Raw genomic sequence first — 12,753 nt, forward strand, 5'->3', positions numbered from 1 at the left:
ATGTATATATCTAGCTTGGTGTGGAACAGTAATTAAATTATTTGAAAACAGAATTGGACCAGTAAATGATTAATTAAACTTTAATAAGGTAATAGAATTCTGTCTACATGCTCTTGATCAGCTGCTCATTTCAAGTAGCAAAACATGCAGAGGGTTTTAGCCTTCTTGTCTGCAGTCCAATAGTTTAGCCCTTCAGTTGCAAATTTACCTGCAGGGTTAAGCTCCTGCTTCCCCTTTTGATGTGTGTCCTGATGTGTGCAGAGGTTTTATGGCTCGTTTGTGCCATGCACTTCTGCTGTCGGGTTGGGGTTTAATCTGGTTCTCAATTTGTTGAAATGTAATCCCTTGCTTAAACAGGAGAGAGGAAGCTTTTTAGTTTTCCTTTCAGTTATTTTTTTCTAAAAGCAGTGTTCCTGTTGCAGAGGAGTACTTGACTTTCATACAGTCTCTGACATCAGGATCTATTATTCTCAATAAAGTCCAGCTGACCACTGTGGTAGTGTTGTGGTAGAGTGTAGTACTCAGCTGAGACTTATCCCAAAGTAAGAAGCTGTTAGGACCTTTGCCCGTGAAGGACAAACCCCTATGAGATGATTTAATGAAAATCTATGTTATAGTGAATTTCAAGCTTGGGCAGGCATTCTTTATCTGTGGATCTGTGGGGGTCTCTTTCTCTTCCTTTTTTTTTTTCTTTTTTTTAACAGACTTCCTAGTTGAATGAGCTGTTGTTGGAGGCAGGTATTTAATTTGTTCCATGTGACTAAAGGGAATATGCTTCTGTGTTTGCAGCCTATTGGAGGTTTTATATTTAATGATCATTACCTTATTCTTAACTTTTTAAAGGGCAATACTAAGGCCAAGCAGTCTGAGTAAATTTGTTTTCTAAAATGGGGATTTGAATTGCCCCATGGCTAGAGATTTTCAAAGTAGTTAGGGCTACCTAAATTGCTTGCTTCTAAAAGCCTGAGTAAGTTTACCTTTTGCCCTTTTTCTCCCATGAAAGTCAGTATTGGGTGCTTTTGAAAATCTTATCCTACTGTTCCTACTTTTAGCATCATTGGATTTGCTCTGCTGTGAAAAAATACTTGCATGTTTTCCTCAAGTTGACAAGGCAATACTAGTGCTCACAAATGAGGATGAACTGAAATGAGATTGCTTTAGTTTCACCCATGTTTGCTGTAAATTATTGAAAGATAATTGTAGCCAAGAAATTAATGTGGTGTTGTTTTTTTTTAATATAGCTTCTTTTGTCATCCAAGCTGGCAGAGGTTTTCAGCATTTCACAGCAGCAAAGCTGGTATGTAGCTGTAGTGATGTTTTACTTCAATTTTGATTATGTTGGACTCTAAATTTTTAAAATTGTTTGCCAGTTATTAATAGGCTTCAGGAGGGAGAGTTGTAACACTGCTGCTTCTGTTGGAGCAGTGAAAAATGATGGGATGTACCAGCTGGTTCTGCAAGAAGTGAAGCCAGAAGTATTGGAAAGACACGGCTGCATGTATTTAGCCCATAGGATGAAAGTGTTGTGGAAATGCACAGCTACATATACTTTAAAAAAATATTACTGGTTGTTAAAATAATGCATGGCTGGGAAATACTACCACTAGTGAACCTGGGAGCAGCATTATCTGTGAGGTGTAGAAATCATCCAGAAGGAAAATGAGTGTTTTTATAGCTGACAAGTTTGGAATGCTGGGCATAGCAACATTTCTTTGGGGAGCAGCCACTAATTGCCAGAGCTTGATGAACTTACCAAGTGCCTCCTGAGCCTCAAGCTAAGTAACTTGTCAAGCTGAAATATAATATTGGGAAGATGTTTGTTCAGTATGTGAGTTTCCTGATTTAAAAGCTGGATTTCCTCAGAAGAGCTAGATTGAAAGGGAGCTGTATATCCAGCTCTTTGCTCCTCAGGAGAAAAAGAGAGTATGAAGTGACTTCATAGGCCTAGGCAAGAAACCTGTGCTGTGTGGAGTATTGCATAAACTTAGGTAAAAGTGACTTTAAGTAGAAAAATGCCTTTCTGGATGGTGGGTACATTGAGGGGATATGGAAAATGTGACAGCTGGAAAGCAGGAAACACTTGGGACAAGCCATTACTCTGTCAGTGCAGAATGCCCTTCATCTGTCTGCACCTGAAAAGCAGTTTTCCAGTGAAGATGCGCACAGAGAGGCCCTCCCTTGTGTTTCCCATGGGTGTTCCAGGTGTGGCACTCAGTGCCCTGTTCCTGCCTAAACCCAGCTCTTGTGTTGCAGGGGCCCCCACGAGCGGGTGTGACTCTTGCTCTCCCTTCGTGTGTCGCTTATCCTTTACAGATGCCAGGTGGAGTGATGCTGCAGCCAGCACCAGGTAAGGGTAGTGAGGAGATGTCAAAGCTTGCAGTGCCCCAGGGATGGTGAAAGACACTCCCAGGGACAGTAGACGAAACTGATGTGAAGGTAAAATGAGTAGAGCCAGTACCCTCCTCTTTGTGCTTTGTGTTTGTAGTGGCTTCCTGGGGGAAGTAACTGCATTGATTAGTTGGTGTCAGTTTTACAACTTGTAACAAGTGTTTACCTGTGTCTGGGCTAACAAAAGGATCTCCTTCTCCTTGCCTCTCTGGGACAATCTTCTATGTTTTCAAAAAGCTACAGGCACTGTGGTGCTTCAGAGACAAATTGATTTCTTATTCAAATAAAATCCAACTATCCATTAACCTTTTTGATCCCATTCTTTTGGTGATAAAACTGCCTGTAATGCTTGTACAAAAACTGCTTGTACTGCTTAGGTGTGATGAGTGGAAGGCTTAGTTCAGTCATTGACTCTTCCCTCAAACAGCTGTTTGATGAAAACTGATGTCTCTAGTTATCTGTTTCAGGTAGAATTCCTGATGCCATGAGACGTATAGACTGCTACCAGGGACTGTGTCTGTGTGAACATGTGTATGGGGAGAAGAAAAATCAAATGAAATTTGGAACTTGGCTCTGGCATCTCAATTCTAACACTGATAATAATAACAACTTTAAGCATTCAGTATTTGGAGTGGCTTTCTTAAGAGATTATATGTAAATTAGTAGTTGTTTGGCTTTTAAAAAACTAAAATAAGCAGTTTTTTTAGAGAGAATACCTAAAGGCCCTTAAAGGAGTGAACTCTCCCTGTAGCTATGGAGTAGTTTACTGTTTAGCTTGTATTTCTTAGTTTCTGAAATGACATGGAAAGATTTAAAACATAGGGGGTTTTAAATTTATTTATTTAAAATCTAGTATGTAGTTAATTTACTGTCACAGAGTTACTGTGTAGACCAACCCCAAAAAGAGATATTAAACATGATGGGTTGGATGGAAGCCATGATTCAGAAAGCTTCTGAATGCTTGATTTTCAAGGGCTGGAATTGTGCTTGAGGAAAGTTTTGCTTCACAAATGTCCTTTTTCTCACAGTTTACCTGAGTGTTTACTCTTGTTTTTAGGGGTGACAGGTCAGTGGCCTGGGTGATCCTGTAGTTTCACCTGCTGAAGCAGTTTTTAACTCTTCTGTCTGTAGGACAACTTTACAAGGTGAATGCGCCTGTTATGGTCACACAGGCCTCCGGAGATGGAAGCATTCTCCACTACCCTGTGCAGCAGACGCTTCATCCCCTTGGGCAAGCTTCATTTCTGCAGGCCAGCCTTGCCAGTGTTGCACAGGTGAATGCACCTGCTGCCCATGCAGCTGGTGAAACACTGCAGCCCCAGGAGACTGCTGTCCAACAGGCTGTGCTGTGTAAACCAAGCTATGTGGAAAAACAACACCTGGAAAACTCTGCTACCTTGGTCCAGAAGTCTTCTGTGAGTCTGCAAGAATTTGAAATTAATGCAGAATTGAATCAGTGCAGTGAATCCACAGAAAAATTCCCGCATGACAACCTTCACACAGCTGTCTTTACTCCAGAGTGCTCTGAAGGACTTTTTATTGATGGATCCTTGGCAAGCAGCTCAAGCAGCGTCCTGCTGGATATGGAGGGGCAGCTGGATGTGGAGCATCCGGAGCTGCTGCAGCAGCAGGTGTCTGATGATATCATTGACCTGATTATTGCAGGGGAAAGTTTAGATGAAAATGCATTTCTAAAGGATCAGGGCAGCATTGTTTCCTCTGACAAGGTAAGGCCTTTTTTTTCTCAGCCGATGAAAATACATCTGTTAGAGATGGTTCTTTGAACACATTTCGAAGCACCTCTAAATGGGAAGAACAAAAATTATTTTGATTTTGTGGTTCATTCTTAAGCTTGTTTAGAATAGTCGTAGCTGACTGCTTGTTTTTACATTAAGAATTTGTCAAAACTACTGCTAAAATACTGTGATTGATGAGCATATCAATTTAAAAATACTGAAAAATGTAATGGATAGATAGACTGTATTAGACTTATTGATTACTTTTGAGAATCATAGGGTTTTTTTGTGACTGAGCAGACATGAAAGACTCCTTGAGAACTTCTGTGTCATCCTGACACTGATCCACATAAAGATAAGGGTCAATTGTGGACAAAGTGCTTTTGCAAGATCAGCTGGGATTGATTCAAACTTGTAATGTGTGAAGAGCATTAAAGTTGTATTGAGAATGCATTCAGGATAAAAAGTCAAATTTAATAAGTAAAAATCTTCTTGAAGAAAATGTTATTTCCTTGGGGAAAAAGTCCTGGATGAAGTAGAACCCAGCTAGAGCTGTGTGGGAAACTTGGATGATTTTAATTAACAAGCTGCTTTCCTGACCTCATCTAATTTTAGTTCCAGAAATTATTTGCAGATGTTTGAAGTTCAGGCTGGCTTGCTGACTTTGAGCTGTAGTTGCTCATATGTGATTGAGGCAAATTTATTAAATCCAAATTTAATGACAGTAATGCCAAATGTCTGTAAGTAGCCTGTTATGTTGCTCATCTGAACTCTGATGGCAGCATGATGAAGACTGTCTGTAGTGAGAATGGGAGGTCAAAACAAAGTGTTACTTTCTTGAACTAGAAAGTGTATGTGGATGGGAATTAAGTGCTACAATAAAGATTTAATGAGAAACTGAAGATGGCTGAAACCTTAAAGCCCTTTTACACTCCTGTGAATCCTCTGTTTAGGAATTCAAGCACTTTTATGAACAGTAACTTGAAGTACTGAAATATTTACTGTCTCTCCCAGCTTTTTATATCTTATTTAAACAAAGCATTTTTAGTGAGTTGAGGGAGAGGGATCAGTTCATCTTGATTTGTATTTCAAAAATGAAAAATGCTATTTTGGGGGGTGGAGGAGTAGCTTCTTTTTTGTTTCTGTGGGAGGTTTTTTTTTTTTTTTTTAGAATATAAATTCAAAGTGTCCACTTGATAGCCTTTGTTTTAGAGTTGTTTGAGTACAAGGATGTTTAGAGTAAATTGTAAGAAATCTTTTCTGTATTGCTGAGGAATATTTGATCTGAGTTCCATTAAAGTTAGATCCAACACAATTTTTGCAAATGTACTCAGGTTTACAAGCAGTAGGACCTGAAACTCTCATATTAGTGCCCCAGGCTTGTTGATTTATTAGACAAAAATCTCAGGCTTTGTGCTGAGCATGGCTTCCATTGTGGTGTTGATTCATGAGCTGTCCCTGGTCTCTTTCTTTCCTGTCCCGTGGAACCCACGGAGCAGACAGAATCTGATTTGCCACTGGAGAAGGATCTCTGCAGTGACATTGAAGGCATAAGTCAGCTCGATGGCACTGGGGATGTTTCTTCCAAGGAACAAATACATACAAAAGATAAAGAAGAGAATGAATTCATTGGCTTTATTGATTCAGAGGATCTAAGAGTTCTGGATGATGAGGAAGACTATGATGAGGAATGTGACAGTTCTTCAAACATGGAGTCCAGCTGCAGTGATGGGGACAATGAAGACCTCCAGATAGATATAGTTGAGGAGGTAATTTACTTTTCAGCCTTTAGAAGCACATAACAATGTTAGATCTCTCCTGACTGTTCAACTGTTGGACCTAGAACAGCTCCTGGTTGGTTTAATGCAGGGCATGCACAGTGAAGTTGCAAACCTCTGGAGATAGGAGGTACTGCAGAGAAATTACTTGAAAACTCATTATGAGGAGTGTGGACAAATGAAAAAACTATTGGAGAGTCATTTGTTTATTGGATGAATTAAAATACATAGCTATCAGAATTAAAGTTTTATTGTAAAACCCTGGCCTCAGTGGGATGGAGTTCTGCTTTTACTTAAGATATTATTTAAAGAATTGGATTTAAATAAGATTTACTTAAATAAGATCAGGATACAAATCTAGGTTGCCTTTTCTTCTGAAGGACCACAGGGGATTAGACGGGGAACAGTGTGATACAAGAAAATTGTTCTCTGTTTAATGCCCTGTGTTTCCTAAGTTTTCCTTTTTCTTAAAGATATGCAGTTCTGGGCTTCACATAAATACAGCTTGATCAGTATTTCAGTTACTGGGATCTGCTTTTTCAGTTAGCAGTTTTGCTCTTTTGACCAGTGTTTTTGTTTAGGGTGTTCTGGGTTTTGAGAATGTAAACATGTAAAATGTATTTGTAAATGAGGTTGGTGCAACGTGGTCCTCACAGCCTCCAGGTCTTGATTTTTGCAGTGGTAACTTTATTGTTCTGGATATGTTTAATTTCAAGTGTATTCAATGCTATTCTGAAAGATTGTCTAAAACAGAGTTTTCATCTCTAGGACCCCTTAAACTCTGGTGATGATGTCAGTGAACAGGACATTGCAGACCTGTTTGACACCGACAATGTGATAGTTTGTCAGTACGAAAAGGTACACTAATACACTTTTATCTTTGTTCTTTAATCATCCTAAATAATACCTTCAGCAAATCCATGTCTGCTCTCCTGTCACTGCCTTTTGAAGAAACTCTAATGCTGTAATAGTGTTTAAATGATGTGTTTAGCTGACAATAGTCTGAAGACATTCCTGCTGTTTTCTGAAAAGAGGATAATCATAATGGCCTATTAAAGGAAAAGGGAACAACAAGTCTGACAAAATTATGATTTGTAAAAGTGCAAAAGCTTGTTTATTTCCTTAACTTTTAAGTAAGATCAACATCTCTGTGGATGTATGTAGGCATATGCATCCGTGAATTAAGGCTTTTAAAATGGATAACACAAAGACAGGTGTATTACTTTCTTTTACATTTCTTTTACTTGTCTTTGTAGTGCTCACTGAGAGATTTTCCTACCAGAATTTTGTTGTGTTTGAAAAATAAAGTGCCTTTTTGTCCTTATTCATTTTAATGTTTAAAATTCAACCTTATTTTGAACTCATGAAGATCAAATTAAGTCGTTTTAGCTATTGTATGGTTTTTGGATGCTTACATATCAGTAATTTAAAAAATTAAAAAGTGCATATTTTAAAGTAAATATGCAAAAATGTGGCTGTAGTTTCAGAGTGTGCCTTGCCTCTTTAAATATTCTTTCAAATGTGACTAGTGATAACTCTGTGTGTCCAGCTAGGCCTGTCTTTATAGTTGTCTGTGGTTTAGGAAACAGAGATGTGCTAAGAAAATTGTCTTTATGAAACGGTGACAGTTTGACCATTCCTGAGACCAGTTATTTTGGCAAGTTATAGGGATATGTGTGGAAAATGCCTCTGAACTGAAGCCATTGGTGTCTGTATTGTACTGAAAGTCCACCAAGTTTTGCAGGTTCAGAACTCAGACATTGCAGTTGCTGTAGGTAGTTATCTCGAGCAAGTTTTGTCTGAAGTAAGATGAAAAATTGCTTGAAAATCTAAAAGAAACTACTAGGAAGGTCAGCATTGGGCATGTCTTATAGGAAATTTAATATCAGATGTTATTAGAAATCGAGAGTTACAGAAGCTGGGGAAGATGTTGGTAACGTTCTTCTTTGCAATAACAGATTTAATAAAACATGTAGGCCCAGCACAAAGCAGATAAAACCAGTTATGCCTTAAATTACCTTCTTACCTTTAAGACAATGTTGTTGGTAAAATTGCTGTCCTGTTTCTTTTCTTTCTGGAATTGCAAATAGACCGATGCTGACAATTCAAGGAATTTTCTAGAGATATTTAAAATTAATTCTTTTAGTATTAAACAAAACTTTCAGCAGTATGGATCTCCTTGCAGGCCTTTAAAACAAAAGAATATACAAATTCTTTCTTACTTTTTTTTAAAATAGCAGTGTTTGCTTTTAAGCCAAGTTCAGATGCTTTTAGCCTGTTCCTAACACCTTTGTGCATGCAGCATTGTTTTGCCATGTGAAAAGGAAAACATTGCATTTTAGTGAAGCTACGCTGGTTTGTGAGGTGTGCTGTGTTTTGGGATGGCCCCGTTACTGTTGTCTTGTCCTGCTGGTGTTGAGCTGTCATAGGTCACACATTTTGGGAGGAGGTTGTGGGATAGGAGAATGGGACATGAGAGGATAAGATTCAGGAGGTTTCTTTTTTGGGAGGGCAGGGAGGTTTTTATAAACAATTGAAGTATAATGCTTCCATTGAATATTTTGGGCCATAAGGATTTTAAAATAGAAAGCAGGTGTGTAAAACAGGTTGTGCTTAAACCTTGGGTGTTTTTTTTAATGAATGGTCTAGTGTACATTTGTGGTTGCATTAATTTTGTTTATTATTTTTCATCAGATACATCGAACTAAGAACAAATGGAAGTTCTACTTAAAAGATGGAGTGATGTCTATTGAGGGTAAAGACCATGTTTTTGCAAAAGCCACTGGAGATGCAGAGTGGTGAAATCTCACTCCAGTATGTCTTTGAAGACTGTGGCATTATTTACTTATAAGCTTTCTGTGAAACAACTGGACTTTCTACTGTTGTGCCATAAAAAAAAAAAAAATGAAGCCAAGAAAACCCCCAAAACAATGATAAAAAATATGCAAAATCTGTGTTGTTAATTTGTGTTGTTATTCTGTTTAGTTTCCAAACTAAACCATTCTGCTGTAAGCTACTCAGCTGTGTTTGCTGTTCTTTTCTGATTTTTTAAAATTTTTTTCCAATGAAGCAGCATCATTGGAATGAGTAGCTTTAAAGTTTGAAATGTTATATCTGTTTGTAATTCAAGAAAGTAAAGAAATACTTAGTAAATACTTATTGATTACAATTAAATAAATTTTAATTCTGTTGGGTTTTTTCCCCAGTTCTTAAAAGCAAGGTATGACTTGAAATATAAAATGACACTGTTGTGTTATTCTTTTCAAAGACTTTTGAGTTGAAAAAAAAGGCAATATCTGTGCAAGTCTGAAACCTGTGGCTGTTTCAGCTGCACACTTCTCTTGGTTTTTTTAGTTGCTTTGGTGTTTTTTGGACTTCAGTTTAAAGACATGCACTCTAGATGCAATAAGGGAAATGTCTGGGAAAGATCCTGTAGCTCTCAATATATGAGAATTATTATTGTTTGTTCTATACTAGCTATGTCTACTGAGATGCAATGAGTAGTGTGATGTAACATTAAAATGTGATTTATTTTCACTGTCAATGCAAAGTCATTTAAGTTTGCTACTGTACATTTCCACTTTGTTCTAGGACTACAGACCAGTAAGCTGTGAATGTTACAAATTGTGCATAATAATAAAAATGTCATCTCATATCCATTTCTAGCATAGAGTTGTTTTTGTGTTCCCTCAATATAAACTCTGCTTAGAGAAATGGGTACAAGGCATGCACGTGGCAGTAGCTCACCCTGCCATGAGAGCTGCATTCCTCCCAGCCCTCAACATCAACGTTTTTGTTAGTTCTTCTAGAAATAAAGGTCCGAAGAAGCTTTGGGCCCTTGTCTTTCAGACCTGCAACTTTTCCCTGGGTGGCTCCTGTTCCTATAGGGCAAGATGGGCAACTCCATGGTAAAGCTGCAGCCAGGCTGCCTCAGAACAGGATCATCCTGCTGGAAGGGCTGTGCTACACTAAGGCACACTTCCCATGTCTGCTGGAATGAGACCTTGTGAGGCATTTTGGTTATCTCTAGTCCCTGAGAGGGTGCAGAGGCTGGGAGAAGCGAAAGAAATGTTGAAGTGGGAGAGAATGTATGTATGGAAGAAATAAAGGGAAAAACCCTAGCCCTTGTTCATAATGGTGCAAACCCTTGTGCTAATGCCATAAGGCAGGAAGTAGTTTTTTTAACAATTACTGAGTTTATTGCACGCTTTTTTGATGCATCTGCTACTCTCCAGTATCAAAGACAGTGAGCTAGAGAACTTGAACCAGAGGTGACATTTCTTTTGTCTTTTATAGATGCTGCTGCTGAAATGTGAAGAATTGTGTATTCAGAGGCAGTTAAAGTATTCCAGTGTATGATTTCTTTTCTCCCATTTGGATGACTTGTAGCTGCATTGATGCTACACTTTAGACCCATAAATGCACATGAAATGCAGTCTTTACCACATGATAGATGCTTTTAGGTTTCAGCACTCTCTCACAGGCTCTGAGGTGCTCATGCTCTGTAAATGTGCACATTATGAATGGTGGGACCATGTCCAATGTCAAAAAAGACTGGAAGCAGAGGTAGTGTGGCACAGGAATCCATGGGACAGGACTGGATATTCACTAAGCACCACAAAGGCTGTGAATGCTGCTTCTGAATTTGACCTGTTTTTCCTGATCACTATTAAGTAAAGTGGCTAAAAAGCACTTAGTTTTTAGGTAATTTTAAAGACAATATTAGTAAAGAATTACAGCTTTGAACAAGGCATTTACGACTAAATACACCTGAGGTCAGGAATTTTTATACTAAAAAAAAGGTTTTCTATTAAAATGTAAGCTCTAGCCTGTGACTTGAGTAGTAGTCAGTGCTTTTGATCTGAATAGTTTATGAATTTATGTTTTTGATTGCTGCTACCTACAGTTTAGCAAACATATTGCTGCAGCTGTGACAGAATGAGGTGTGTAATACCAGTTAAGGCCTTCAAGGGTACTTCAATAAATGGCTGCCTAAGACTTTACACCAAAAAGAAGGTAAAGTCAAAATAATGAGATAGAATAACAAGTGTGAACTCTGGCTTGAATGGGAAGCTCTGGCATGAATCTAAACCTGTTATTAAAGTTTTACTTATTTGCTTTTGTGTGTAGACAAATTTGAAGTATAAATTACATTTGATGTTTTGTCAGTGGTTTTTATTTTTTTTTAACAGCAATTTTGTAAATGGTGGATTTCACTCTACTTACAGCAGGTACAAAAAGAAAAATGCCCACAGAGACTCTCTTTCTGCTTGGCTGTTACCTCTGCAGCTCTGTAGGGCAGGTGCTGTCAGTTGTTGTTAATTCTAACTCATCTCCCTTGCCTGTAGTTTCCTGACTAGGTTATGTGGTAGGGGGGGATGTGCTGGCGAGCTCTTGGCCTGTTGAAACAGAATGCAAGTAAATCAGTTGTTGCCCACTTAAGATATTGTGCTGTCATGTCCTAAACCATGTGCAGGACTCCTTCAGGGGATGTCAAAAGAAATGAATCTCAAAAATCAGTTTTAAGATAGGTGATGGAGAAGTTTTAGGTCTAGTGGCTATTTTTTTTGACCAGTAGCTTTGGTTTGTGTTATAGTTAAAGATCGTATCACAGTCCTATTTGATCATTGACTAAGCTCAGGAGCTGGTGTGTGTAAAGAGGTGCATCATATGGAATTTGTACTGACTGCTAAACTACAGAGTTTTAAGACACTTTCCTCTGTTCTCAATCCTGCTTCATTCCCCACCTGTGGGAACTGCTTGTGAGCACAGCTGTGCTTACATCCAGAGCTTTTGTACTGATTGAAATCATGGCATTATGCTGAACGTAAGAGGGGGTCAGAGATGTTATTTCTAATCATCACAATTATGAACTAATGATAGACCAGTCACTAGTAAAAAGAATTGCTTTCATTTATGTGATGCAAATTGAGCTTGTGGTGCAGTGTTTTGGCAACAAGAAGAGTGCTTTGGAACTCAGTTGCTGTCACAGACATGAAAGCAAAGGACTCAGCTGAAAAGGAGAATGTAAAAGGTTTAAAGTGATTGCAATAGTGCCATTCTTTTATGTATCAGACTCTGCACTTACTTAAATTAGTAGTGTAGTCACAAATCTGGACCAGGTGTTTAGCATGATCACTTAGCATCAGGCAATGCATAGTGAAAGAAGAGAGAGATTTTAATGGGAAAAACTGTCACGAAAAGATAACTACTCTGCTACTCTGCTTCATCACCTGGGAATAGAGTTGGACTGTGTGTGCTGAAGAGGCCCTGGTGCATTCCTGAGGGCCACTGGCACTGGTGATGTCAGAGAGTAGACAGGTGGAAATCATTCCTGTGACTGTCCCAGGAGGGAAAACAAGGCAGCATGTCCTTGCCTGTGCAGGAAGCAGCTCTGCTGCTGAGAGGGAGCCTTTGCAGTTTACCTGATTTGTGTGTGTGCACATGTGATACCCTAAATTGAGTCCTGTGTGCAGCAGGGTGGGGTTTGCATCTCATGTGATTTCCAGATCCCACATGGCTGTGTATGTGTTAATAATTTAAGTAAATTACCCAGCTCAGACTGAGATTTAATGTAAACTGCAAAAATTGTCAGTGGCAAAGGTTCAAATTTCCTCTTTGGTGACATCTTTACAGCTTATCACTTGAACACTCTTCTTTAACTATGTGTAGGTGGCTGTGTAATTGGAAGTTTCTGTTGATGAAATGGAGGCATCTAGTTTGGTGCCTCTTTCTTTAAACCAACAATGCCAGCACAGCTGATAGGAATGAAAAAAGAAGCCATGAAAGGTAGCAAACAGGCTTTAAATACTCCAGGGAAGCAGATCTGGAGAAAAAGAAGCTAGGCTGCA

At 38.7% G+C, this 12,753-nt stretch overlaps 1 protein-coding gene across 2 annotated transcripts in view; it reads left to right on the top strand.

Moving 5' to 3' along the window:
* Positions 1 to 12,693, top strand: part of STON1 (stonin 1) — a 48,120-nt gene extending 35,427 nt beyond the window's left edge. The window contains exons 6-11 of one of the 2 annotated variants that reach the window (XM_063391205.1): positions 1,242 to 1,297; positions 2,254 to 2,347; positions 3,520 to 4,115; positions 5,624 to 5,893; positions 6,671 to 6,760; positions 8,597 to 8,984. In XM_063391205.1, the coding sequence (XP_063247275.1) occupies positions 1,242 to 1,297; positions 2,254 to 2,347; positions 3,520 to 4,115; positions 5,624 to 5,893; positions 6,671 to 6,760; positions 8,597 to 8,704 (1,214 nt within the window). In that variant the 3' untranslated portion in view covers positions 8,705 to 8,984. Of the gene's footprint in view, positions 1 to 1,241; positions 1,298 to 2,253; positions 2,348 to 3,519; positions 4,116 to 5,623; positions 5,894 to 6,670; positions 6,761 to 8,596 lie in introns of both variants that reach the window. The other variant, XM_063391204.1, reaches the window with a different exon arrangement.
* Positions 12,694 to 12,753: the final 60 nt, after the last annotated feature.

The sequence above is a fragment of the Prinia subflava genome, chromosome 2 (assembly GCF_021018805.1).
Source record: "Prinia subflava isolate CZ2003 ecotype Zambia chromosome 2, Cam_Psub_1.2, whole genome shotgun sequence".
In the NCBI taxonomy this organism is placed as follows: domain Eukaryota; kingdom Metazoa; phylum Chordata; class Aves; order Passeriformes; family Cisticolidae; genus Prinia; species Prinia subflava.